The 27981-nt window shown below is 44.5% G+C and overlaps 1 protein-coding gene, 1 non-coding gene and 1 pseudogene across 5 annotated transcripts in view; all 3 read left to right on the forward strand.

Moving 5' to 3' along the window:
* Positions 1-7601: 7601 nt before the first annotated feature.
* trnag-ucc lies at positions 7602-7675 on the forward strand. The gene has a single exon. It is a non-coding gene; the product is annotated as a tRNA-Gly (tRNA).
* Positions 7676-19700: 12025 nt separating this feature from the next.
* LOC121585255 lies at positions 19701-19850 on the forward strand (annotated as a pseudogene).
* Positions 19851-20881: 1031 nt separating this feature from the next.
* Positions 20882-27981, forward strand: part of LOC121584410 (dmX-like protein 1) — a 61227-nt gene continuing 54127 nt past the window's right edge. For 3 of the 4 annotated variants that reach the window (XM_041900259.2, XM_041900263.2, XM_041900262.2), the window contains exons 1-3: positions 20882-21150; positions 22152-22354; positions 22770-22895. In XM_041900259.2, coding sequence (XP_041756193.2) covers positions 22268-22354; positions 22770-22895 — 213 coding nt within the window. In that variant the 5' untranslated portion in view covers positions 20882-21150; positions 22152-22267. Of the gene's footprint in view, positions 21151-21199; positions 21623-22151; positions 22355-22769; positions 22896-27981 lie in introns of those variants that run through there. The other variant, XM_041900260.2, reaches the window with a different exon arrangement.

Raw genomic sequence — 27981 nt, forward strand, 5'->3', positions numbered from 1 at the left:
TCTGTGTTTGAAATCCACCGCTCGACTGAGGGACCTTACAGATAATTGTATGTGTGGGGTACAGAGATGAGGTAGTCATTCAAAAATCCTGTTATTGCACACCGAGTCCATGCAACTTATTATGTGACTTGTTAAGCACATTTTTGCCATAACAAACGGCTTGAATACTTATTGACTCAAGACATTCCAGCTTCTAATTTGTTATTAATTTGTAAACATTTCTAAAAACATAATTCCACTTTGACATTATGGGGTATTGTGAGTAGGCCAGTGACACAAAATCTCAATTTAATCCATGTTAAATTCAGGCTGTAACACAACAAAATGTGAAAAAAGTCAAGGGGTGTGAATACTTTCTGAAGGCACTGTATGTATGCTCCTACTAGCTTGACAACCTTTGATATTCTATAAGTGTTTTGCGTGGGTATGAATACACCTGGGTTATACACTTGGGCTAGCTTGAACCCTTGAAATATGTCTAGGTATCAAAGCTGATCTCGCTGTGAAGATACAGCCATCCCAGATGTACTAATCTTGTGTGTTCAAATGCCTATTTTGGGAGGACACAGCCACTGATGCATTAGCTTGACTTGTCAATGGAATTGTCCATTGTTTCTCTAAATCATGACTGGTAACAGGTTGCCCAGGCTTTGGATTTAAGTTACCAGGAACTTTCCTTTTCGTTACCAGGAACGCTTTGCTGTTGTTCACCTGCTGTGGCAATGAGACAGCTATGTAAGGTATGGGGCCCTGCCACATGCAGTCTCAGCTACTGTATAGGAAAGGTATGGGGCCCTGCCACATGCAGTCTCAGCTACTGTATAGGAAAGGTATGGGGCCCTGCCACATGCAGTCTCAGCTACTGCCACATGCAGTCTCAGCTACTGTACATTTTAGTCATTTAGCAGACACTCTTATCCAGAGCGACTTACAGTTAGTGCATACATTTTCATACTGGCTCCCCGTGGGAAACGAACCCACAACCCTGGCGTTGCAAGCACCATGCTCTACCAACTGAGCTACAGGGGACCATATACATATTGAGAAACATCCCTTGACTAGAGTCCCTTTGCAAATACAGCAAATAAGAGAGAAACAGTCACCCATGCTCCAAGAGCCAGTTACAGTGCCTTGCAGAAGTATTCATACCCCTTGGCGTTTTTCCTATTTTGTTGCATTACAATCTGTCATTTAAATATATTTTTATTTGGATTTAATGTAATGGACATACACAAAATAGTCCAAATTGGTGAAGTGAAATGAAAAAAATTACATGTTTCAAAAAATTCTAAAAAATAAATAACGAAAAAGTTGTGCGTGCATATGTATTCACCCCCTTTGCTATGAAGATCTGGTGCAACCAATTACCTTCAGAAGTCACATAATTAGTTAAATAAAATCCACCTGTGTGCAATCTAAGTGTCACATGATCTGTCACATGATCTGAGTCTGCAACACCACTAAGCAAGGAGCACCACCAAGCAAGCGACACCATGAAGACCAAGGAGCTCTCCAAACAGGTCAAGGACAAAGTTGTGGAGAAGTACAGATCAGGGTTGGGTTATAAAAAAATATCTGAAACTTTGAACATCCCACAGAGCACCGTTAAATCCATTATTTAAAAATGGAAAGAATATGGCACCACAACAAACCTGCCAATAGAGGGCCGCCCACCAAAACTCACGGACCAGGCAAGGAGTGCATTAATCAGAGAGACAACAAAGAGACCAAAGATAACCCTGAAGGAGCTGCAAAGATCCACAGCGGAGTTTGGAGAATCTGTCCATAGGACCACTTTAAGCCGTACACTCCACAGAGCTGGGCTTTATGGAAGAGTGGCCAGAAAAAAGCCATTGCTTAAAGAAAAAAATAAGCAAACACATTTAGTGTTCACCAAAAGGCATGTGGGAGACTCCCCAAACATATGGAAGAAGGTACTCTGGTCAGATGAGACTAAAATTGAGCTTTTTGACCATCAAGGAAAATGCTATGTCTGGCGCAAACCCAACACCTCTCATCACCCAGAGAACACCATGTGGCAGCATCATGCTGTGGGGATGTTTTTCATCGGCAGGGACTGGGAAACAGGTCAGAATTGAAGGAATGATGGATGGCGCTAAATACAGGGAAATTCTTGAGGGAAACCTGTTTCAGTTTTCCAGACATTTGAGACTGGGACGGATGTTCACCTTCCAGCAGGACAATGACCCTAAGCATACAGCTAAAGCAACACTCTAGTGGTTTAAGGGGAAACATTTAAATGTCTTGAAATGGCCTAGTCAAAGCCCAGACCTCAATTCAATCAATCGGTGGTATGTTATAAAGATTTCTGTACACCAGCGGAACCCATCCAACTTGAAGGAGCTGGAGCAGTTTTGCCTCGAAGAATGGGCAAACATCCCAGTGGCTAGATGTGCCAAGCTTATAGAGACATACCCAGAGAGACTTGCAGCTGTAATTACTGCAAAAGATGCTCTACAAAGTATTGACTTTAGGAGGGTGAATAGTTCTGCACGCTCAAGTTTTCTGTTTTTTAGTCTTATTTCTTGTTTGTTTCACAATAAAAAAATATTTTGCATCTTCAAAGTGGTAGGCATGTTGTGTAAATGAAATGATACAAACCCCCCCCAAAACCCATTTTAATTCCAGGTTGTAAGGCAACAAAACATGAAAAATGCAAGGGGGGTGAATTCTTTCGCAAGGCACTGTATTATTTCATACTGTTGTCTAAGTTAAAGACATATTGGTTCAACAAACGGCACATTAATGTTTGATCATCAATTACAACTTTTATATATTTCAGTATCCCCTACTGTTGAACAGTTTATAATATAAGGGGATGTGTCAGCTTCCAGTTGACATGTACAATAAAAAAACATTGGAGCATGCGTGACAAGTTTAAATGGACTTGTTATGCATTCCAAGTGGAGGATCCTTTGAAAAGTCAGACAGACAGACAGACAGACAGACACGTAGGAATGGCACATGATGACGATCAGAGCAGTCACCTCATTCCGGCTGGAAAAATATAAATTCTGTGGCATTGGAGAGGGAATAGCTTCACACTATTTAATTGGTCTCAGAGAAAATTGCAGTGAAACAGTTTTCTCATCAACACACAGGCCACCATACTCTCAGTAACATGTTATCAAGATATACATAAATTATTACCCAGGTAATAAGCATTCCTTTTATTGTACATTCTACTTAATTCCAGCAGGACCTCTTTTCTCTGAACCATTACAGCTACCCACTGTGTTCAGGTGATGTGTTGCAAGTGATAAACAGTAGGCTACTAAGATGACTCTAGCCGATGATGATCCAGGATAGGTTTTTTCCAATTATGCTTACTGTATGTACAGTTATGCTGATCACTATATTTCTGTCCCATCATCACTGTTTTAGAATAGTGTTGCAGTTTGCAAAACAGCTCTTTCGGAGATGAGCTTTAACTGAAAGCATATTAAATGAAGGGAAGGCTGGTGACCTATAATGGCGAAACGGTGTAAAGCTGAGGTAGAGATTCACTCAGAAACCTGCAACTTGAGTCTGAGCCAGAGCATGCACCAAGGCTTGCTTAAAAGCATGAATAAGTCAGTGTTTCTGCGCTGAGTCCCTATAGTGACGAGTGACAGTTAAAGAGCCCAGTGTTTTGCCTTCAGTAGGCATCCGCCGTCATGTGCCTTTCCAAACGGACCTCGTGCAGAAGGGAGGCATCTGCGTCAGGCACAGGGTAACTGGACCAGGAACCCGCCCTGCCTCGGCTTTGTGCGTCACATGTTCGTCTTTGAGACCCTGGGTTAGAGGGGGTCCCCAGAAGCCCCATCTCCAGCAAGCTGTGGGCAAACCAGATGTTTTAATGACAACTGTTCTCAGGCCCTGCTGAAAAAAATAATCCTGCCAGTGATAACACACGATAGTGCTCATACATTTTTCAGCCAATCCATTTCTTTCACTGTCTCAACGTGGAGGCGTATGTGCACGTAAGGTTGCTGTTTTTTTCTGCATATTTTAACATCATCTGAATTCTCTGTTGAGTCATATATTCTTTCTCAGTGGTGTAGGGAAGTTGTTTTATTCCATGACCTGCAGCTTTGCGCATGTTGCCCATGGTGAAGATTGTGTGGAAAGCTGGGGTTTCTGCTCTGAAATCAGTGCACCTTCACCATGTTGTCTCTACAGGTATTGTATATGAACCGTAACAATGTTTTGATTAACTGAAAGGAATCAAGAGTAGAGGTCTGCGGAAACTGATATCCACCCATGATTAAACATCACGATCAGGCTTTTGACTTTCCAGTGTAGACAGACCTGAATGTATTATTATTATTATTTACATGATTTAGCAGACGCTCTTATCCAGAGCGACTTACAGTTAGTGAGTGCATACATTATTGTTACTTTATTTTATTTTTTTTATACCCCCCCGTGGGAATCGAACCCACAACCCTGGCGTTGCAAACGCCATGCTCTACCAACTGAGCTACATCCCCTGCCGGCCATTCCCTCCCCTACCCTAGACGACGCTGGGCCAATTGTGCGCCGCCCCATGGGTCTCCCGGTCGCGGCCGGCTACGACAGAGCCTGGATTCAAACCAGGATCTCTAGTGGCACAGCTAGCACTGCGATGCAGTGCCTTAGACCACTGCGCCACTCGGGATACATGATTGATGTGTCAGATGGAAAGCAATGCAGGTCATTGTGGGTGAGGATCTACATCAGGGTTCTTCAATTCCAGTCCTGGAGGGCCGAGACACCTCTGTTTTTCATCCTCTCCTTCTAATCAGGGGCTAATTCAGACCTGGGACACCAGGTGAGTGCAATTATCTACCAGGTAGAAATAAAAAACAGAAGTGTTTCGGCCCTCCAGGACCGGAATTGAAGAACCCTGATCTACACGCACAGCATAAATCACCTGGCATAATAACCAACTACCATGAAAGATAATGGCCAATCAGACCATTTCAGGTGCATTCAAGGTCCATAACTCAAACAACCGGTCTTTATATAGTCACTTATCTCTGGCGCAGGTACATTTGTGATCTACAGTATTTAGGACGTTAAACATACATGTCATGTTATATTACACACCGTAGTGGGCTATCGATGTCAAGATTTACGGTGATGGATCAATATTCAATAAACAGACAACAAACAGCATGGCGCCAAAGGAAATCAATTCATATTTACTATATTCGAGATATTTTCATTCCCTGACAATGGTTTGTTATATTAGAAAGTCATTCCAGTTGCTGCTTTTCTTTTCAATAAGTACATTTACAAAATTACATTTATTTTCCTCTTCCTCATTCAATCACTGAGGCAATATATATATATATAGTAGTTATAAACACATGAATCAAAGAAAATCCACAGTATGTGGAGAAGGACATGGGAAAAATTATCTCTGCACACCTGTCTTTCATTCTCAACTAGATTTCAGATACCTATCTGAGTGAGAAGTGCTCAGAGCATCTGCTTATCTCCTATTGTTAAATCCTGTCAGAAAATATTATCCTTTCCTCATTAAGCCTAGTTCACTTAGCATATTCAGAGACAAGAGACAGGCTGCCAGACAATGAGGGACGCAAAGGTATTTGAAGAACCAGAAAACAACCCGTCAATGCATAGCTATACTCAAAAGGCACACAGACTGTATCATCATAGGTGAAGAGTGCCGTGAAATTAAGCTGTGTAACATTTATATTTCAAAAACAGTTTAAATTCATTTTTTTACCTTTTAGGAACAAAGTTTGTGCCAAAACAAAATCCAAGTTGGTTAAGAGATCATGAATGACGTCTGCCACTGGAGAAACATCTCCAAGGTTAGTGGTGTGCAGACTGAAATACATTTAACATGAATTTGCATCATTGAAAATTACCAGTTAACAAAATGTAATCTTTGTGGTTTATCTTACACGACATGCATACATTATAATACTTCATTATACTCTATATTGTTGTTCATTACCAACATTCAATTGAATTAAAATGTAAATAGCACTTTTCAGTGGCAAAACAAATTCATCAAATCATGTGATGAGCTTTTTTTATTTAAGTCTCAGTCTTTTCGAAACACACAGCCACAAGCTACTCAGAATAACAAAAAGAGAAGGCATCAGACGCTCCCTGAGCTCTCCTCTGTGAGAGAGAAAGTACTGCAGTTGAGTTGTTGTCAGCACAACAACGGCAGGCATGCAGGTGATGGAGGAATAATGGCCGTGGGAGGAGGCTGCTTGACCCCTGGCAACCTCTTCCTGGATGCTGCTGCTGGGAAGCCATTCAGGAAGAGGGTGTAGTTAATGTGATGGGATATCCTGCTGCTGCCAGCCCTTCTTCCTCACACAGTGATTCATTGTTCCCACAGTCCCAGTCACCTTTGCAGGATGCTGCACTTGAAGCGCACACAGACACTTCCAGGTGACTCAACAACAGACACAGCCGAGGACGCTTTCACTCAGGACATTTGCAGGCACGGCAGAGTGAACTGACAGACAGTGTTGACACTGCAACACAGAGAAGAGGAATTCAAAACACACACAATCTAACAAAAATGGCGATAACAAAAGCAATGTCATCATCATGGTACAGTTGGACTAGTAATCCTCTGAACATGCAGTAGCTGCTAAGAGTGTGACGTTTTCTCTAAGTACAGTTTCACACATTTTTGCCAAGAATAAAGCTTAGAGTTGAAAGGGTGTTTAAAGTACACTAATTCACCAAAATGACATCATTTCCCATTTTATGATTACTGGGGCCAAATGCTGATGGTTCCCTCTTCAAATAATGATTGTTTTATTTGTCATTAAGGTTTGGTGCGTATGGCTTTCTCAGATATTTCTGTGGGCATTCTCTTTTTGAAGCGGTGCATTTTTGTTCCTTGAACATCAAAGGATGGCCACACTGGAAGTTCAAGCACATTTTGACATTGCCCTCCCTCCTACCTCTTGTGCAGTAATTGCAGCTCGGAAAAGACATCAACATTATTACCTCTCAAGTCTGGATATAATAACACCACAAAACACTTTAAAGAGGAGGGGAAATAAAAGCCATGGATTATGCATTAGGAATGGTTCAACCTCTCCAAAGCTAATGGGAACATTGTATGTCAACCATAAAGAAGATTAACAATACTTTAGTAAGATATTCTAGCTTGCTGTACTTCTCATACAAGGATACAACTGTAAATTAGGCCAATGGTCTTTGGGGAAACCCCCTTATGAACAACTTCCATAAAAAACATATTTTTACATGAGAGAATTATTCCATTAAGCATTGTATTTGTTTAGAAAGGCTCAACTGTTTTGTAAAGGCAGGAAGTTCTCCCCACTGTAGTACTTTCATGTCTCAACACTGCCCTCTTGTGTATGATATTTAACATGCAAATGTAACACAATAAAAATAGTTTCAATGTGCTCTTCATTTTTTGTCAGACATGATGATTATACTGTTGGAACCTTCATTTATATAACAACATTAGATTCAACTATATATTTATGGGCTGTTGTTCACAAATGTGCTTTGCGTACAAAGGTGCACTGTGACAAAGTAAACCAAGCCAGATCAACAAGAAACATGGTCATCCCGTGTAGCTCAGTGTAGTCCCGTGTAGCTCAGTTGGTAGAGCATGGCGCTTCCCACGCCAGGGTTGTGGGTTCGATTCCCACAGGGGACCAGTATGAAAATGTATGCACTCACTAACTGTAAGTCACTCTGGATAAGAGCGTCTGCTAAATGACAATTTTTTTTTTCTTTAATTAGATGCCATAGCACAATACATCTAACACAACCTGCTCCTTATTGCTTCCCCCTAAAAATACAGTCTATTACTTTCATTTTTTTTTAATGTATGTTCTTAATTAATACATTGCACGTCCATGATCCCTGTACACTGCACACTCCAGAATAATTAATCAACCGTCTTCTTATATATCCCATACCCTCACTGTCCACCATGATACTCGATAAGCAGGTTAATTGAGAATGAGGTTTTAAACCTGTTGGACCTGAGGAACTTCAAGCACTGTTTAGGTGTCATCTGACAACTAAATGATGTCATGATTGATGGTCAACCCCATTTAGTCCTTGGTGTGCCAAATGGAAAGGACTGGTGAGCTAACTCAGCCATGCTGGTGCTACACAGTTGGTAGACACAGACCAGGGGGGGGGGGGTTTGTGAGTGTTGTACTTGCTGAGCTCTATCAGTAAGGAACCAGCGGTACCAGTTAAATGAGGTGTGGGTTAAATGTCCACTGTCCAGCTGTTGCATTTTGGCTTGTAGGATGTAGGGTTGGATGGTGTTGAAAGTGAAGCAGAAATCTATAAAGAGAGTCTGGCGTAAGTCGGATTGATCTGTGTGTTTGAGGATCAGGTGCTGTCTGCACCCATTTCTGTAAGTAAATTGGTATGGTTCCAGTTTCATTTCCATTGTGGCAAGTAAGTGATGTTGAATCACAAATCTCTCTGATGTTTTCATCAGCACTGAGGCTACTTGGACCATGGATCAGGGATGGGAATGCAGTCTGATCTTTTCAATGGAGGATATCTGGCAGAAGGGTTGCCAGACAGATGATAGAAGCGTCAATGTCATCTATGAAATATAGAAATACATAAACCCCCTAGAGTCTATTGACGCACCTGTGCATCAATCTATGTAACATCATAAAAAAATCACCATCAAAATACGTCAGTTTAAGCTAGAGATATCTGGGTTTTGCATGGGCTACGTCTCAATCCACTGTATCCGCCTATGGAGGCCTTCCGCATCTGCGGTGGAAGGTGGCCGAGCTACAGCGGTGTTTGTATGTGGAAGTATGAGACTCTCACAAACACAATGGTCGTCTCCGTTTTGCCCTACGACCCCCACAAGTGTCACGGGACTCGTCTGAAGGTAACCGGTACTGGTATAAAAAATGAATGGAACTACGGAGGTAGTTTTGTGCCAACCCAAAAAAAGGGGGTTAAGTATGTGATCTTTCTTATATCTCCTAGATACAGGACAGACACTTCAAAACCTTATTCCTTATGATTTATTTTTTGACTGTCTTTTGCCATTTATGAATGTGTTATTCATTGTGTTTCTATGGGCTATAGGAGTAAAGGCCAAATTCAATATTTTATCAAATCTTTTTTAACTATATTTTTTTGTATATCTAAAGGGGTCCTGAAATTCTAAATCAAATTGCTAAATGATCCATGCTATGACCATCTTAAAACAATTCCATTTGTCAGCTTAGAACCCCCACACCCCCCCACCTGCCCCAACGGCTTAGACTCTGAAGAATTAAAATACTATATTTTCTTAGTTTCCTTTCTTACTTAGCTATTGCAACTGAAATTCTTTGCCATGTCAAAATAGAACGTCTATTTTTGCAGAAGTCTGATCCGTGCACTCACTAACAAAGTCAGCCACCAGTGAGGCCTAAGAGAATTACATTTTATCCTGAAAAACAAGTTCTTATGCAGATTACCTAACATAACACACTTGGGGCACAGCTTTTCTCTAGCATTTTCCAGTCAGTGTGTTTCTATTAAAAGCCGTATTCAAAGGGGGGGACAAGGAGATACTATCATGTACACACAGATGATGTGACATGTTTATGCTTAGGGAGACGAAACCTGTGGTGTGAGCAGGGCCGTAGCTACATATCAGGACACTGGTCATTTTTTTGAATGAAATTAAAACTAAATAGTTTTCTTTGTAGGAACTCAGTCGGGGTCTGGCCATTGTGTGAGTGTGTGTTCGAATGCGTGCGCGCGTGTGTGCGTTTGTGTGTGTGTTCTAAGCAATGTAATATTTAGTGTGAGGCATGAACTGCATCTTTAATAATGTTATGACCTACTTCTGGGCCCAGTCAACAATTTCACCAACTGCTGTAGAAAAAAAAATTCCCTAAACAATCTTAATGTCAATGACATGTCAGACTTTTAACTATTCATGAGGAGACTGTCTGTCGCACTTATCTCTGCACCACTTAGTTAACCTTGAAATGACCTCCCTGAACTTCCACTGTTACGTTAGCCTTGACAATGAAGGAAGGCATACTGTCATTATGACAATACACAGTGTTAATAAAGAGGTTCTTCACCAAATATCCATGCCAGGGCACAAACGGCAATAACACCAGACGGCCTGATAATACCACAAACCCACAACCCAGAGGGCTTACATTAAAGGGGGGGCTAGCCTACCACTGGCTAGATTACAGTAACCACTGTACATACAGCACAGATCGCTTTTCTAGAGCTCATGCAAATGTAGACCATATTTGCACTACTCAAAATAGCTTCGCTTTATGTTAAACGCTTTTGACTATGATATACAGTGAGCTCCAAAAGTATTGGGACAGTGACCATTTTTTTGATGTTGTTTTGGCTCTGTACTCCAGCACTTTGGATTTGAAATGATACAATTATATGATGTTAAGGTGCAGACTGTCATCTTTAATTTGAGGGTATTTTCATCCATATCGGGTGAACCGTTTAGAAATTACAGCACTTTTTGTTACATAGTCCCCCCATTTTAGGGGACCAAAAGTATTGGGACAAATTCACTTATATGTGTATTAAAGTAGTCAAAAGTGTAGTATTTGGTCCCATATTCCTGGTTGTGTTTCAGATTATTTTGTACCCAATAGAAATCAATGGTAAATAATGTATTATGTCATTTTTTAGTTTAAAAAAAATTGTAAATAAGAATAGAACATGTACCTAAACACTTCTAAATTAATGTGGATGCTACAATAATTACGGATACTCCTGAATGACTCACAAGCTTGATGTAACCATTGCGTCAAGATGTCAATCATTGTTCCTGTAACCAAGAAAGCGAAGATAACTGAACTAAATGACTATCGCCCCGTAGCACACACTTCTGTCATCATTAAGTGCTTTGAGAGGCTAGTTAAGGATCATATCTCCTTAGCCGACACCCTAGGCCCACTACAATTTGCATACCGCCCCAATAGATCAACGGATGACGCAATCGCCATTGCACTACACTCTTCCCTATCCCATCTGCCTATGTAAGAATGCTGTTCATCGACTACAGCACATAGTGGGAAGAGGTCTGTCCATGATAGGGTGTTGCTTGGCCTTCTTGACATCTCAATGTTTTTTTATGTTGCATTTCAAAATGTGTTTGAGTTCGATGCCAAAATTGCTCTGCTCTAACTGTATTGTACAAACTACACTTACGTTTATGTATCTATTTATTTATTTTAAATTGCCTACCAAAATCATTTTATTTGCCTTTGTAAGTTTCCCTTTAAGGAGAAGAAACCTGTAAAATACCATATTTGGAGGAGGATTTGTTTTTTGGGGGGGGAAGTATTACATTTGACAGATGTTGGAATCTGTCTCTTGGGTCTACTACTGCCCAGCTGTGTGGTCATGTGCGGCAAAGACATGGGTAAATTGCAGTTGGTTCAGAACAAAGGGGCACGTATCGCACTTACATGTACATGGAGGGAAAGTGTCAGTAACATGCATATCAGTCTCTCCTGGCTCAAACTTGAGGGGAGATTGACTGCATCACTATTGGTCTTTGTGCAAGGTGTTGTGTTGAAGGTACCAAACTTTCTGTTCAAGCAGCTGGCACACAGTTCGGACACTTATCGGTACAACACAAGACATGCAACCAGAGGTCTCTTCACAGTCCCCATGTCCAGAACAGAGGCTGGGAAACGCACAGTATTAAATAGAGCCATGACAGTCAATACTTTGTAGAGACACCTTTTGCAGCAATTACAGCTGCAAGTCTCTTGGGGTATGTCTCTATAAGCTTGGCACATCTAGCCACTGGGATTTTTGCCCATTCTTCAAGGTAAAACTGCTCTAGCTCCTTCAAGTTTAATGGGTTCCGCTGGTGTTCAGCAATCTTTAAGTCATACCACAGATTCTCAATTGGATTGAGGTCTGGGCTTTGACTAGGCCATTCCAAGACATTTAAATGTTTCCCCTTAAACCACTTGAGTGTTGCTTTAGCAGTATGCTTAGGGTCATTGTCCTGCTGGAAGGTGAACCTCCATCCCAGTCTCAAATCTTTGGAAGACTGAAACAGGTTTCCCTCAAGAATTTTCCTGTATTTAGTGCCATCCATCATTCCTTCAATTCTGACCAGTTTCCCAGTCCCACCACCATGCTTCACTGTGGGGATGGTGTTCTCGGGGTGATGAGAGGTGTTGGGTTTGCGCCAGACATAGCGTTTTCCTTGATGGCCAAAAAGCTCAATTTTAGTCTCATCTGACCAGAGTACCTTCTTCCATATGTTTGGGGAGTCTCCCACATGCCTTTTGGTGAACACTAAATGTGTTTGCTTATTTTTTTCTTTAAGCAATGGCTTTTTTCTGGCCACTCTTCCGTAAAGCCCAGCTCTGTGGAGTGTACGGCTTAAAGTGGTCCTATGGACAGATACTTCAATCTCCGCTGTGGAGCTTTGTAGCTCCTTCAGGGTTATCTTTGGTCTCTTTGATGCCTCTCTGATTAATGCCCTCCTTGCCTGGTCCGTGAGTTTTGGTGGGCGGCCCTTTCTTGCCAGGTTTGTTGTGGTGCCATATTCAATTTTTTAATAATGGATTTAAAGGTGCTCCATGGGATGTTAAAAGTTTCTGATATTTTTTTATAACCCAACCCTGATCTGTACTTCTCCACAACTTTGTCCCTGACCTGTTTGGAGAGCTCCTGTCACGGTTTCGGCCGAGGCTGCTCCTCCTCCTGGTTCGGGCAGGCTTCGGCGTTCGCCGTCCCCGGAGTACTAGCTGCCACCGCTCTATGTTTCGTTATTTGATTGCTTTTGTCTGTCTGTTACACCTGTGTCCATTTGTGTGTTGATTACGTGTCGTATAAGTTCCTTGTTTTGCACTAGTATGATTGTGTGTTGTTTTCACTGTCATGCTGTTCGGAGCTACGTGTTTGCACTCTGTTTGTTTTGTGTTTAGTGTTCACGCGTGTATGCGTAATTCTCCCTCGCCTCTTGTTTTGTCGAGGTCGTGTTACTTTTGGACATTTGACTTTGGATTATTAAAGTCTGTTGGACTTAACCTCTGTGTCCTGCGCCTGACTCCTCCACCACATCCACATCGGTTCCCTTCTGACAGAACAACACACCAACATGGAGTCAGCAGGAACAGCGGCGGCACCCGAATCCCTGGAAGACCGGATCAACTACCAGGACACCATGATCCGGCAACTCGGGGCCGCCATGGAGGATGTGTCCAACACTCTGCGCCGATTGGTGAATCGAGAGGTGCCCACGCACTCTTACAACATCCCATCACCAACGGCCAGTCCTCCTCTCTCAGCACCGGAACCCAGTGGCATTCGGCTCTCGCTCCCGAGGGCATATGACGGTTCTGCAGCCGGGTGTCAGGGATTTCTCCTGCAGGTGGAACTTTACCTGGCCACCATACACCCGGCGCCCTCGGGATACGAGAGCGTCTCCGCCCTCATCTCCTGTCTATCCGGCAAGGCGTTGGAGTGGGCCAACGCCGAATGGAGGGGAATAGACGCCGCAACCATCACCTACGCGGAGTTCTCCCGCCGCTTCAGGGCTGTCTTCGATCATCCACCTGAGGGGAAAGCGGCGGGAGAGCGTCTGTTCCACCTCCGACAGGAGAAGAGGAGCGCACAGGAGTTCGCACTGGAGTTCCGGACACTAGCAGCGGATGCGGGGTGGAATGAGAGGGCCCTCATCGACCACTACCGGTGTAGCCTACGAGAGGACGTTCGTCGTGAGCTGGCCTGCAGGGACACCAACCTGTCGTTCGACCAGTTGGTGGACATTTCCATCCGTCTAGACACCCTGCTGGCTACCCGCGGACGTCCCAGTGGGGGTCGTCCATTCCGCCCTCCAGCACCTCCGAGCCGATTCCCATGGAGCTCGGGGTGCTGGCGCTAGAGAGAGGAGGAGAGGTAACCCGAGGGGGCCATCCCCTGCACCACCTGTGGTCGTGGAGGACACACCGCGGCCAGGTGCTGGGGAGGGTCTCCTGGGAGAGGTGACAACAGGCCACGCACTGGGGAGTCATTTCAGGTGAGCAGGCGCCCCACTTACCCAGAGCTTTCTGTTGGTCACATGAGTATTCCTGTGAGATTTCCACAGGTGGCACCTCATTCCCAGCATAAGGCGCTAGTAGATTCAGGCGCAGCTGGGAACTTTATTGATCGGGCATTTTGTTGTAGGTTAGGAATTCCCCTTCGGCCAGTAGAAGCTCCATTTCCTGTCCACGCATTAGACAGCCGGCCGTTGGGGTCGGGCCTGATCAGGGAGGTCACAGCACCACTGACGATGACGACGCAGGGGGGTCATGAGGAGATCATTCGGTTTTATCTGATTGACTCTCCTGCGTACCCCGTGGTGTTGGGCCTTCCCTGGTTAAGCACCCATGATCCTACCATAGCGTGGCAACAGAGAGCTCTTATGGAGTGGTCTGCCCAGTGTGTAGGGAGATGTTTAGGTGTTTCCGTAGGGGCGACCTCGGTAGAGAGTCCGAACCAAGTTCCCGCACTGCGCATTCCCCCTGAGTATGAGGATTTAGCACTTGTGTTTAGCAAATCGAGGGCAACACGGCTACCTCCTCATAGACAGGGGGACTGTGCGATAAATCTCCAAACAGGAGCGGCTCTGCCACGGAGTCGTGTGTATCTCCTGTCTCAAGAGGAGACAGCGGCTATGGAGACTTACATAGCCGAGTCCTTGGCACAGGGATACATACGGTCCTCCACTTCCCCGGTCTCCTCGAGTTTCTTCTTTGTGAAGAAGAAGGACGGGGGATTGCGCCCGTGTATTGATTACCGTAGTCTCAATCAGATCACAGTTAAATACAGTTACCCACTTCCACTGATTGCGACGATGACGGAATCGTTACGCGGAGCGCGGTTCTTCACAAAGTTGGATCTCAGGAGCGCGTATAATCTGGTGCGCATTAGGGAGGGGGATGAATGGAAAACAGCATTTAGCACCACCTCAGGTCATTACGAGTATCTCGTCATGCCATACGGGTTAATGAATGCTCCTTCAGTCTTCCAATCCTTTGTTGACAAGATTTTCCGGGACATGCATGGGCAGGGTGTAGTAGTTTACATCGACGACATCCTAGTGTATTCTTCTACACGAGCCGAGCATGTAGCCCAGGTGCGCCGAGTGTTGAGAAGACTGTTGGAGCATGACTTGTATGTCAAGGCAGAGAAATGCCTGTTCTTCCAGGAGTCCGTCTCCTTTTTGGGTTATCGGTTGTCCGCGTCTGGTGTGGAGATAGAGGTAGACCGGGTATCGGCCGTGCGTAATTGGCAAACTCCAACAACGGTAAAAAAGGTGCAGCAGTTCTTGGGTTTTGCTAATTACTACCGGAGGTTTATTCGGGGTTTTGGACAGGTTGCAGCTCCCATTACGTCCCTGCTAAAGGGGGGTCCGGTTCGTTTGCAGTGGTCGGCTGAGGCGGACAGGGCATTTGTCAAACTAAAGAACCTGTTCACCTCGGCTCCTGTGCTGGCGCATCCGGATCCCTCTTTGCCATTCCAAGTAGAGGTAGACGCGTCCGAGACCGGTATTGGGGCAGTTCTGTCACAGCGGTCCGGCACGCCACCTAAACTCCGCCCCTGTGCGTTCTACTCCAAGAAGCTCAGCACGGCGGAGCGCAACTATGATGTTGGGGACAGGGAGCTGTTAGCCGTAGTCCAGGCCCTAAAGGTGTGGAGGCATTGGCTTGAGGGGGCTCAACACCCTTTCCTCATTCTGACTGATCACCGTAACCTGGAGTACATCCGGGCAGCTAGGAGATTGAACCCTCGTCAGGCTAGGTGGAACATGTTCCTAACCCGGTTTGTTTTTAAGATCACATACATCCCTGGGTCCCAGAATGGTAAGGCAGACGCCCTGTCCCGGTGGTATGACACAGAGGAGAGGTCCAACGAGCCTACTTCCATATTGCCGGAGTCTTGTTTGGTGGCTCCGGTGGTATGGGAGGTCGATGCGGAAATCGAGCGGGCACTGCGTACCGACCCTACTCCCCCAGAGTGTCCTGTGGGGCGGACGTACGTGCCGCTCGAGATTCGTGATCGTCTTATTTATTGGGCTCATACATCACCCTCCTCTGGACATCCAGGTATTGGCCGGACCTGCACTGTCTTAGCATGAAATACTGGTGGCCAACGTTAGCTAGGGATGTGAGGGTTTATGTCTCCTCCTGCTCGGTGTGTGCCCAGTGTAAGGCGCCTAGACATTTGCCCAGGGGTAAGCTACATCCCCTGCCCGTTCCACAACGACCATGGTCCCACCTATCGGTGGATTTCAGTAACCGACCTACCCCCCTCCCAGGGGAATACCACCATTTTGGTCGTTGTGGATCGGTTTTCCAAGGCCTGTCGTCTCCTTCCCATGCCGGGTCTCCCTACTGCCCTACAAACCGCTGAGGCCCTATTTACCCATGTGTTCCGGCACTATGGGGTCCCCGAGGATATAGTGTCTGACCGAGGTCCCCAGTTCACCTCCCGAGTTTGGGGGGCGTTCATGGAACGGTTGGGGGTCTCGGTAAGCCTTACCTCGGGGTATCACCCAGAGAGCAATGGGCAGGTGGAACGTGTCAACCAGGATGTGGGTAGGTTTTTGAGGTCCTATTGCCGGGACCGGCCGGAGGAGTGGTCTAGGTTCATTCCCTGGGCAGAGATGGCCCAGAACTCTCTCTGCCACTCCTCCACCAATTTAACACCTTTCCAGTGTGTTTTAGGTTATCAGCCGGTCCTGGCACCATGGCACGAGAGCCAGATCGAGGCCCCTGCGGTGGACGAGTGGATTCGGCGCTCGGAGGAGACGTGGGACGCTGCCCATGTCCATCTGCAGCGTGCCATCCGTCAACAAATGGCGAGCGCCGATCGCCACCGCAGTGAGGGACCGGTATACGCACCGGGAGATCGAGTCTGGCTCTCGACTCGAAACCTGCCCCTCCGCCTGCCCTGCCGGAAGCTGGGTCGGCGGTTTGTGGGGCCCTTCAAAGTCCTGAGAAGATTGAACGAGGTGTGTTACAGGTTACAACTGCCTATAGAGTATAAAAATATTAACCCCTCGTTCCATGTGTCTCTTCTCAGGCCGGTGGTAGCTGGCCCACTCCAAGAAGATGAGATAGGAGAGACCCCTCCGCCCCCTTTGGACATCGAGGGGGTCCCGGCGTACAGAGTCCGGACCATCTTGGACTCGAGGCGCCGGATGAGTGGTCTCCAGTATCTCGTGGAGTGGGAGGGGTACGGTCCGGAGGAACGGTGCTGGGTGCCCAGGAGGGACATACTCGATCCATCCCTCCTGACTGAGTTTCACCGTGGGCATCCCACGCGCCCGGGTCCGCGTCCTCCTGGCCGTCCCCGAGGCCGGGGTCGGCGCACGGCTGGAGCCGCGCGTCAAGGGGGGGGTACTGTCACGGTTTCGGCCGAGGCTGCTCCTCCTCCTGGTTCGGGCAGGCTTCGGCGTTCGCCGTCCCCGGAGTACTAGCTGTAACCGCTCTATGTTTCGTTATTTGATTGCTTTTGTCTGTCTGTTACACCTGTGTCCATTTGTGTGTTGATTACGTGTCGTATAAGTTCCTTGTTTTGCACTAGTATGATTGTGTGTTGTTTTCACTGTCATGCTGTTCGGAGCTACGTGTTTGCACTCTGTTTGTTTTGTGTTTAGTGTTTACGCGTGTATGCGTAATTCTCCCTCGCCTCTTGTTTTGTCGAGGTCGTGTTACTTTTGGACATTTGACTTTGGATTATTAAAGTCTGTTGGACTTAACCTCTGTGTCCTGCGCCTGACTCCTCCACCACATCCACATCGGTTCCCTTCTGACAGCTCCTTGGTCTTCATGGTGCCGCTTGCTTGATGGTGCCCCTTGCTTAGTGGTGTTGCAGACTCTGGGGCCTTTCAGAACAGGTGTATATATACTGAGATCATGTGACAGATAATAATAATAATAATAATATGCCATTTAGCAGACGCTTTTATCCAAAGCGACTTACAGTCATGCGTGCATACATTTTTGTGTATGGGTGGTCCCGGGGATCGAACCCACTACCTTGGCGTTACAAGCGCCGTGCTCTACCAGCTGAGCTACAGAGGACCACAGATCATGTGACACTTAGATTGCGCACAGGTGGGCTTTATTTAACTAGTTATGTGACTTCTGAAGGTAATTGGTTGCACCAGATCTTATTTAGGGGCTTCATAGCAATTTTGTATAATTTTTTGAAACAAGTTATTTTTGTCATTTCACTTCACCAATTTGGACTATTTTGTGTATGTCCATTTCATGAAATCCAAATAAAAATCCACCTTTTCTATTCATATACTGTCCATACGGTCTATTTCACACCATTATATACATGTACTGTATATATATTTATATTTCGGACTCATTCTGATATTTCTTAATTTCTTTATTTACATTTTTGGGATTTGTCTGTATTGTTTTGTATTGTTAGGTATTACTGCACTGTCCGGGCTAGAAACATAAGCATTTTGCAGCACTTGCGATAACATCTACAAAATAACATTTGATTTGAAAACTATTATTTTTATATCATGGATGGTCAGTCCTTGCATGCATAGCTCTGTCTATGAATTTGAGAGTGGTTACATTTCTCCAGGCCCATCCCTCAGCTTTTTACCAACAGAGGTTAGGTAAATGCTTTGTTATTGTTTCAATTAACTCTTCTAGCTTTAAAGGTACAATCTGCAATATTTACAGCTGTTCAATGGTCATTTCAACATACAGTATATGTATATACACACTATTTGATTGTACAACTGGTTTTAACCGAATCATAATGCAAAATAGAGTTATGTTTTTGTTTGTAAATAATGCTTTTGTAAACAAACCATTTATATCCCTATCTCGCATTTACGGCAAACCAAGTTGCAAGGCTGACGTTCGTCTGAAATAAGGATTAAGGAGTGTGGCCTACTGCTTTCAATGAGCCAAATTGTTCCACTATCTACTTTTTTGAAACATTTCCCTTAAAAAAAAGGTCCTACAGGACTCATGTAAAATATTCCTGTATTATATTTGTTCCTAAAATAATGATTTTTTTTATTTTTATTTTTTTACTTACATTTTACATTTACATTTTACATTTTAGTCATTTAGCAGACGCTCTTATCCAGAGCGACTTACAGGAGCAATTAGGGTTAAGTGCCTTGCTCAAGGGCACATTTACGTCATTTAGCAGACGCTCTTATCCAGAGCGACTACAAATTGGTGCATTCACCCTATAGCCAGTGGGATAACCACTTTACAATTATACTTTTTTTTTTTTTTTGGGGGAGTAGAAGGATTACTTTATCCTATCCCAGGTGTTCCTTAAAGAGGTGGGGTTTCAAATGTCTCCGGAAGGTGGTGAGTGACTCCGCTGTCCTGGCGTCGTGAGGGAGCTTGTTCCACCATTGGGGTGCCAGAGCAGCGAACAGCTTTGACTGGGCTGAGCGGGAACTATGCTTCCGCAGAGGAAGGGGAGCCAGCAGGCCAGAGGTGGATGAACGCAATGCCCTCGCCTGGGTGTAGGGACTGATCAGAGCCTGAAGGTACGGAGGTGCCGTTCCCCTCACTGCTCCATAGACTCCATAGACTTCTGAAGGTTGTCCCACAGAAAAATGCCCCCAACATCCAGTAGGATTTTCCTTGCAGGATTCCTGTAGGACTTTATTGTAAGGGTTGATAGAGGGAAGAAAACATTATAAACTTACCTGGCAGAGGAGATACCTTGATCACCCAGGACAAGGCTCGACCATTGCACTCAGGCCGTGCTGACTTCTGTGAATTCCCCAAATGTGGGAATCTCGGCTGCATAATTTGTGGAAGTGGGGAACTGCGTCCACGCTCTCCCTTGATAAAATAAATGGAAACCTTTAATGTTTACTTATCGCTGGCCAGCAGTGAGGAGGATAGTCAGAGGAAAATAGAAAATTAAAGAACTAGACAGAATTTTTGCCTCTGGGGGTGCTCTTTACCAAAAGTGGTCCGTCCCCTAAATGGACAGAAATATTGTCCAGAAATTACCTTTTTGGACATAAAGAGGCACACCTCCCTTGTTGGTTAAGTCTGTCATGTCATTATGGGGGAATTTGTCCCAATGCATTGTATGCTATTTGAGTGGGCTGTGTGAGGGTCAGCATCGGTTATGAAGGCATGAGGACATTGAATGGTGTAGCAAGTGAGGAATTAGTAATTAGAATACTAGAATGGACATGAACCTTCTTCTGATGGTCTAAAGCCAAGGTCAACCATGGTTTGCCAGTTCTGTGATAAGAAATTGTGTAAAATAATGAATTTTAAGAATGTATCTGCACCGTATGTTTGTTAGCTATCTAGCCATCCAGTTTTAGAGGAATGATTCCATTATTATTTTTAATTAACTGCCAATATGCCAACATTCCATTCAAACAATGCTGTCAATCCACAGCCATACACTGGCTGAAATCAGTTGATGGTAGGACTTAGACAAGTTGTAAATGCAACAAGTACTGATATTGTATCATATAATAGCATTCACAGCTTTCCAAGACAACAAAGTTTGAGACATTTATGGTCTGTTTACATATATTTTAGAGACTATTTATACATACAATGTGTTTAAAACCCGTATAACCTGTATTTATAATTATATGACAAGATTTTAGGTTGACAATAATTCTATTACACAATTTCTGATAAATCACATGCCTTAATTTTATTTTCTTGTGTAAGAAAAAACTGGATTATGCCTCTACTGCCATTCATTCCAATTAGACTGGTTTGGATTTCTCCCATTTTCACCCCTTTCTGGAACTTCGAGGGTTTATCACAAGCTCCTCTCCGTATGTAGAGGACATCCGTAGAGGGCAAACACATTCTGCAAAAAGCATCGTCATTGCTGAAATCACGCAGCATCAATTACTACAATGACCACAATCCATAGCACGGTTTCATGATCGTCACACGGGAGAGGAGCACCACTAGCTAACTCTATACCATAGTTAGCTAAATGGTTTAACGTGTGTATCTAGTATATTATTTGAAATTGTCAGTTATTTTACGAGAAGACTAGCTAGCTACTAACGTGACTGAATGACAGACTGCTTGCTAGCAGTCATATGATAGCAGGTCGCGAGGTGGCAATGCATGCATGAGTCAAACCAAACGACGAGAAGTAAGTGCATTTTGACACTAGGCTAGCTAGCTGTAACGTTACGTTTCGGATTTCGCCCAATAGTGCTAACGTTATATACTATAACGTAATATTTTGTATCGAAACTGCAGCTAACTAGTTAACTTAGCTAACGCTAGCTAACTAGTAAGCCTGTGAAAACGCAACAACATGGCTAGCTAGGTAGCTTAGCAATGGAAACAACATCTGTAGTCTATGAATTGCTAACTAGTTGGTTGTTGCTTGAATTGACTTGATAGTTGACCGCTTGCTTACTGTTAGCTATATATATTTTTTTTTTATCACAATGATAGACAATATGTTGCTTTTATTTAGCTAAAGGCTAATGGGTTGCTAGCTGTCATCTATTTCCGAGTGGTGGCGTCACGTGAGTTGGCTCACCTCTTTCCAGTTTAGAAACGATTGTTATGCCGGTGTGCGTTCTGGCTTGCGGGCCAAACTCCTCTACATTCAGGTTGGTTTTCCATCTAGGAGCGGGGATTTCATGGGATGAGGGGTGGACATTATCCAATGCACTTATGGGCTAATGTCTCAACATTGTCATTAGCTAACTAACTAGCTGTAATCTTTAGCTACAACAGCTACAGCTAGCTACCTGCTACTGCTAGTTAGCTGTCATTGGTTAGCTAGGTATGTATTCATTTTGCTTACCAGACAAATGTCACTGGTTTTGCTAGCATAGGTTCAATCCATAGAAAAATAACATCCAGTTATTACCCTTAGTTAAATGACTGTCTATCTCTAATCTTGTGATCTAATTAAGTAGTGCAGTGCACACAAAGTGGATTACTTGCTAATCTAGCAATGTACTATACCAAGTTGTCCACCTAGTTGGCTCACTGACTGACAGGTCTGGTGACGTTTGCCACTGAAGATTGTCTTGCTGAGAATATGACATTGAGTGTGGTGGCTACCAGTTACCTAGCTAGTGACTTAGCTGTCAGTAGCACAACTAACAACAGATGTGTTTCTCTTTCTCACAGGGGAACTGACTTTATGACTTGAAGCACAATGACCACATCATTGCATTGGTTTCTCATGAATTTGTCCTGGATCAAGGCCACATTGTGAGGGCAGGAAGACAGCGTTACGAAGGACCATGAATCTTCACCAAGTCCTTACTGGGGCTGTCAACCCAGGGGACAATTGTTTTTCTGTAGGTAGCATAAACAACCAACCATTCACGGTAAGATATTTCAGGCAGTCGGTCTCCCTACATTTTAAGTTTTAAGCATGCTTTGGAAGTGCTCCAAGCTAGTCCAGCAGCGTCATTGACTTAGGGCACTGTTCAGAGATGAGAATCTGATACTATACCCACAGTCTTTCACTGAGCCGATCAATATCAGACTATTTTTGTCTCTGTCCTCTAGTGCAGGCAAAAGTTACATTGTGCTGCTTATGTCGTGTGACAGTCTGCATTTGTCTGTACATTTATTCATGGAATTAGTATGCATACTACGGATATCATCTGCTTGTCAGTGACATGCAATGCAAAGTCATGCTAGAAGTTAAACTCTCATTGAATCCCGCTCAACAGTTCTTTGTGATTATTGTCCTAACTGAGTGACATCCCTCCCTCATCCCACCCTCTCATGTTATAGGCATATGCCTCGGGCTGTGACGTTGTGATTTTGGGCAGTGACTTTGAAAGGCTACAGATCATCCCAGGAGCGAAGCATGGGAACATCCAGGTGGGCTGTGTGGACAGCTCACTACAGGGAGGCCAGGTAAGATACATTGTTGCCTGTTGCTCCTGAACCTGTTCTTAAATCAAGTACAGCCCTAACGGCAACTTACTGAGAAACTACACCGTCAAGCATAGTGCAAGCATTCGATAAGTGTTGATTTCGGCATGCTATACCAGAAGCAGCAAACGGAGACGGCATCAACAGCTCGAGCTTGAAGCGTAAAAATACTCTTTAGGAGCGTGAGCGCTATTTACTTGCGTGATGCCTGATGTAGCATCTCTGATTGATCAGTGGGCCTGTTTCGCGCGTGCTTGTACTCTGCACGCTTGTATTATTTGTTTGGTGTAGTTACTGCAACTTATAGACCTACAGTTGAAGTCGGAAGTTTACAGTGGCTTGCGAAAGTATTCACCCCCCCTTTGGCATTGTTCCTATTTTGTTGCCTTACAACCTGGAATTAAAATCGATTTTTTGGGGGGTTTGTATAATTTGATTTACACAACATGCCTACCACTTTGAAGATGAAAACATTTTTTGGTGTGAAAAAACAAGAAATAACACACAAAAACAGAACTTGAGCGTGCATAACTATTCACCCCCCCAAAGTCAATACTTTGTAGAGCCACCTTTTGCAGCAATTACAGCTGCAAGTCTCTTGGGGTATGTCTCTATACGCTTGTCACATTTAGCCACTGGGATTTGGGGGGGGGCATGGGCAAGTTGCAGCAGAGGGTGCAGAGCTGGTGGCCGGGGTAGTGGTATCCAGGTGGAAAGCATGGCCAGCCGTAGCAAAATGCTTGTTGAAATTCTCGATTATTGTAGATTTATCGGTGGTGATAGTGTTTCCTAGCCTCAGTGCAGTGGGCAGCTGGGAGGAGGTGCTCTTATTCTCCATGGACTTTAGTGTCCCAAAACTTTTTGGAGTTAGTGCTACAGGATGCAAATTTCTGTTTGAAAAAGCTAGCCTTTGCTTTCCTAACTGCTTGTGTATATTGGTTCCTGACTTCCCTGAAAAGTTGCATATCGCGGGGGCTATTTGATGCTAATGCAGTACGCCACAGGATGTTTTTGTGCTGGTCAAGGGCAGTCAAGTCTGAGGAGAACCAGGGGCTATATCTGTTCTTAGTTCTGTATTTTTTGAATGGTGCATGTTTATTTAAGATTGAGAGGAAATTACTTTTAAAGAACAACCAGGCATCCTCTACTGACAGAATGAGATCTATATCCATCCAGGATAACTGGGCCAGGTCAATTAGGAAGGCCTGCTCGCTAAAGTGTTTTAGGGAGCGTTTGACAGTGATGAGGGGTGGTCGTTTTACCGCGGACCCGTTACGGACGCAGGCAATAAGGCAGTGATCGCTGAGATCCTGGTTGAAGACAGCGGAGGTGTATTTAGAGGGTAAGTTATTCAGGATGATATCTATGAGGGTACCCATGTTTACGGATTTAGGGTTGTACCTGGTAGGTTCGTTGATAATTTGTGTGAGATTGAGGGCATCTAGTTTAGATTGTAGGATGGCCGGGGTGTTAAGCATATCCCAATTTAGGTCACCAAGCAGTACGAACTCTGAGGATAAATGGGGGGCAATCAATTCACATATGGTATCCAGGGCACAGCTGGGGGCTGAGGGGGGTCTGTAGCAAGCGGCAACAGGGTTGGCGGAGTGTGCTAACGCAGTTAATAACTCAAACTTAGGAAGTAGACTTCTGATGTTAACGTGCAGAAAACCAAGGCTTTTACGGTTACAGAAGTCAACAAATGATAGCTCCTGGGGAGTAGGAGTGATACTGGGGGCTGCAGGGCCTGGGTTAGCCTCTACATCACCAGAGGAACAGAGGAGGACTAGAATAAGGATACGGCTAAAGGCTTTAAGAACTGGTCTTCTAGTGCGTTGGGTACAGAGAATAAAGGGGGCAGATTTCCGGGCGTTATAGAAAAGATTCAGGGCATTATGTACAGACAAGGATATGGAAGGATATGAGTACAGTGGAGGTAAACCTAAGCATTGGGTAACAATGAAAGAGATGGCATCACTGAAGGCACTGATTGAGCCGGTCTCGGCGTGTATGGGGGGGGTGGAACAAATGAACTATTTGAGGCAGTTTGAGAGGGACTTGGGGTTCTACAGTGAAGTTGTATAATAAGAACTAACCCAAACAGCAATAGGCTAGGCATATTGACATGGGAGAGAGGCATATCGCAATCACAGGTGTTATTAGAGAGAGCTAAGACAACAACTGGTAATGGCGATAAAGTTTTGGCTGAGGCTAAACCGAATAAACAGGACAGGGTACCGTGTAAAGGAACAGTCCAGCAGGCATCAGCTGTGCAGCTGAGTGATCATAAAGTCCAGTGAACAGCAATATGTGAGTCTGAGAGCAGTTCAAATTGGTGCTTCAGCACAGCGAGCAGGAAGCACGGTTGTAGTTTGCGTGTGCTAGCGGGCCGGGGCTAGCAGATGGATCTTCGTGGTCGTCGCAATGGTAAGCCTGTTGAAACCGCAGACGATTACGTCGGCAGATCAGTCGTGATGGATCGGCAGGGTTCCGTGTCGACTCTAGGAGGTCCCGTCCAGTTGACAGAGAGGTAGATAGCCGGGAGATGTGCTTGACTCAAGGCTAGCTCAAGGCTGATTAGCCAACAACAACGTTCATATGGTTGCAGCTAGCTAGTTGCAATTATCCAGTCCAGTGATTCAGTGATTCCGGCAGAAAATCCGATAGGTTCTGGGTCGATAACTCGCTGTGCAGACAGTGCAGACAGGCCGATAATAGTCCAGACTAGAGCTGGCTGGTAGGTAGTTCAGGCCACGGACAATGGAGAAAAAGCCGCTAACGGTGGCTAATAGCAAGTAGCTAGTTAGCTGGTTAGCTGGCTACTCCTGTCTGGTAGACAGAGAGGTAGATAGCCGGGGATAGCTCAAGGCTAACTGGTGCTACGGGGGCAGTGGTAATTAGCCTACAGCAACATCCATTCGACATCCATTCGGTTGCGGCTAGCTAGATCCGGTGTTAAGGTCCAGTGATTCAGTTATTCTGGCAGAAAATCCAATGTTCTGGGTGAAAACCGCTAACGGTGGCTATTAGCAAGTAGCTAGTTAGCTGGCTGGCGAGTTTCAACTGGAGATTCTAGATAAAGGTGAGTAAATAATAGAATCCGTTCCACATTGAGTGAGGCGGGTTGCAGGAAAGTATATTTAGTAGAAGGATGAAAAGTGTGATAGGGAAATATATACATAAAATACAAAAAAAATACAAAAAACTGGCTATTTACATGGACACACAAGAGAACACGACCGCACTGCTACGCCATCTTGTACAAACAATAGTACGCAAGTATAAACACCATGGGACCTCGCAGCCATCATACCGCTCAGGAAGGAGACGCGTTCTGTCTCCTAGAGATTAACGTACTTTGGTGCGAAAAGTGCAAATCAATTCCAGAACAACAGCAAAGGACCTTGTGAAGATGCTGGAGGAAACCGGTACAAAGGTATCTATATCCACAGTAAAACTAGTCCTATATCGACAGAACCTGAAAGGCCGCTCAGCAAGGAAGAAGCCACTGCTCCAAAACTGCCATAAAAAAGCCAGACTACGGTTTGCAACTGCACATGGGGACAAAAATCATACTTTTTGGAGAAATGTCCTCTGGTCTGATGAAACAAAAATAGAACTGTTTGGCCATAATGACCATTGTTATGTTTGGTGGAAAAAGGGGGTAGCTTGCAAGCCGAAGAACATCATCCCAACCGTGAAGCACAGGGTGGCAGCATCATGCTGTGGGGGTGCTTTGCTGCAGGAGGGACTGGTGCACTTCACAAAATAGATGGCATCATGAGGAAGGAAAATTATGTGGATATATTGAAGCAACATCTCAAGACATCAGTCAGGAAGTTAAAGCTTGGTCGCAAATGGGCCTTCCAAATGGACAATGACCCCAAGCATACTTCCAAAGTTGTGGCAAAATGGCTTAAGGACAACAAAGTCAAGGTATTGGAGTGGCCATCACAAAGCCCTGACCTCAATCCTATAGAACATTTGTGGGCATAACTGAAAAAGCGTGTGCGAGCAAGGAGGCCTACAAACATGACTCAGTTACACCAGCTCTGTCAGGAGGAATGGGCAAACAATTCACCCAACTTATTGTGGGAAGCTTGTGGAAGGCTACCTGAAATGTTTGACCCAAGTTAAACAATTTCAAGGCAATGCTACCAAATACTAATTGAGTGTATGTATACTTCTGACCCACTGGGAACGTGATGAAAGAAATAAAAGCTGAAATAAATAATTCTCTCTACTATTATGCTGACATTTCACATTCTTAAAATAAAGTGGCGATCCTAACTGACCTAAGACAGGGAATTTTTACTAGGATTAAATGTCAGGAATTGTGAAAAACTGAGTTTAAAGGTATTTGGCTAAGGTGTATGTAAACGCCCGACTGCAACTGAAATGCTGTTTGGCGAAGAACTAGTTGAGTTTGCATGCTACTATTACCCTACCTGTATATCCATGTCATATTGTTTACATGGCCATTGCTTTGTATTAATATTGACCATCTATTTGCTATAGGCTATATTGTTGCTAAACAGCTAAATATGTGCATTATGAAGCAATATTACAAATGTTGAACGGTCCCCCAAATCCGGGTACATTTTAAGGAGATGGAGCAAAGTACAGCAACTCAAGAGAAGCGGGCCTTTTGTTTTCACTGTAATGCTATATTGCCTAAAACCTGTTTTAAATCTGTCAAAATGCCATGTTGCCTGGATCCATTGTTTGTCCTAGGTCAACAATGCATTTTAAGCTGTTCACGAGTCATTGAGCTTGGCCGGCTACACCCGACAATAGATATCACAATATTTGAGAAATAGGAAATGAAGAAACGGAAACAAACTTAGCCAGCCAATACACGGTGGGAAAATGTCCTATGTCATGTCATGTTTCCCATGAACCAGAGTCATAGTAGCAGTAAATAGACAACCCCCTGTGACTCAGACTCACTAGTCACTACTCATGACATGTAGCCCTCCTGACTGTTGGAATATGCTCCTCATTAGACACAACTGGTATTGTCTAAGGAAGTTAAGCCTTAGCCGATAGTTATTTTTTGTGCCTGACC

Source organism: Coregonus clupeaformis, chromosome 16, assembly GCF_020615455.1.
Source record: "Coregonus clupeaformis isolate EN_2021a chromosome 16, ASM2061545v1, whole genome shotgun sequence".
Taxonomy (NCBI): Eukaryota; Metazoa; Chordata; class Actinopteri; order Salmoniformes; family Salmonidae; genus Coregonus; species Coregonus clupeaformis.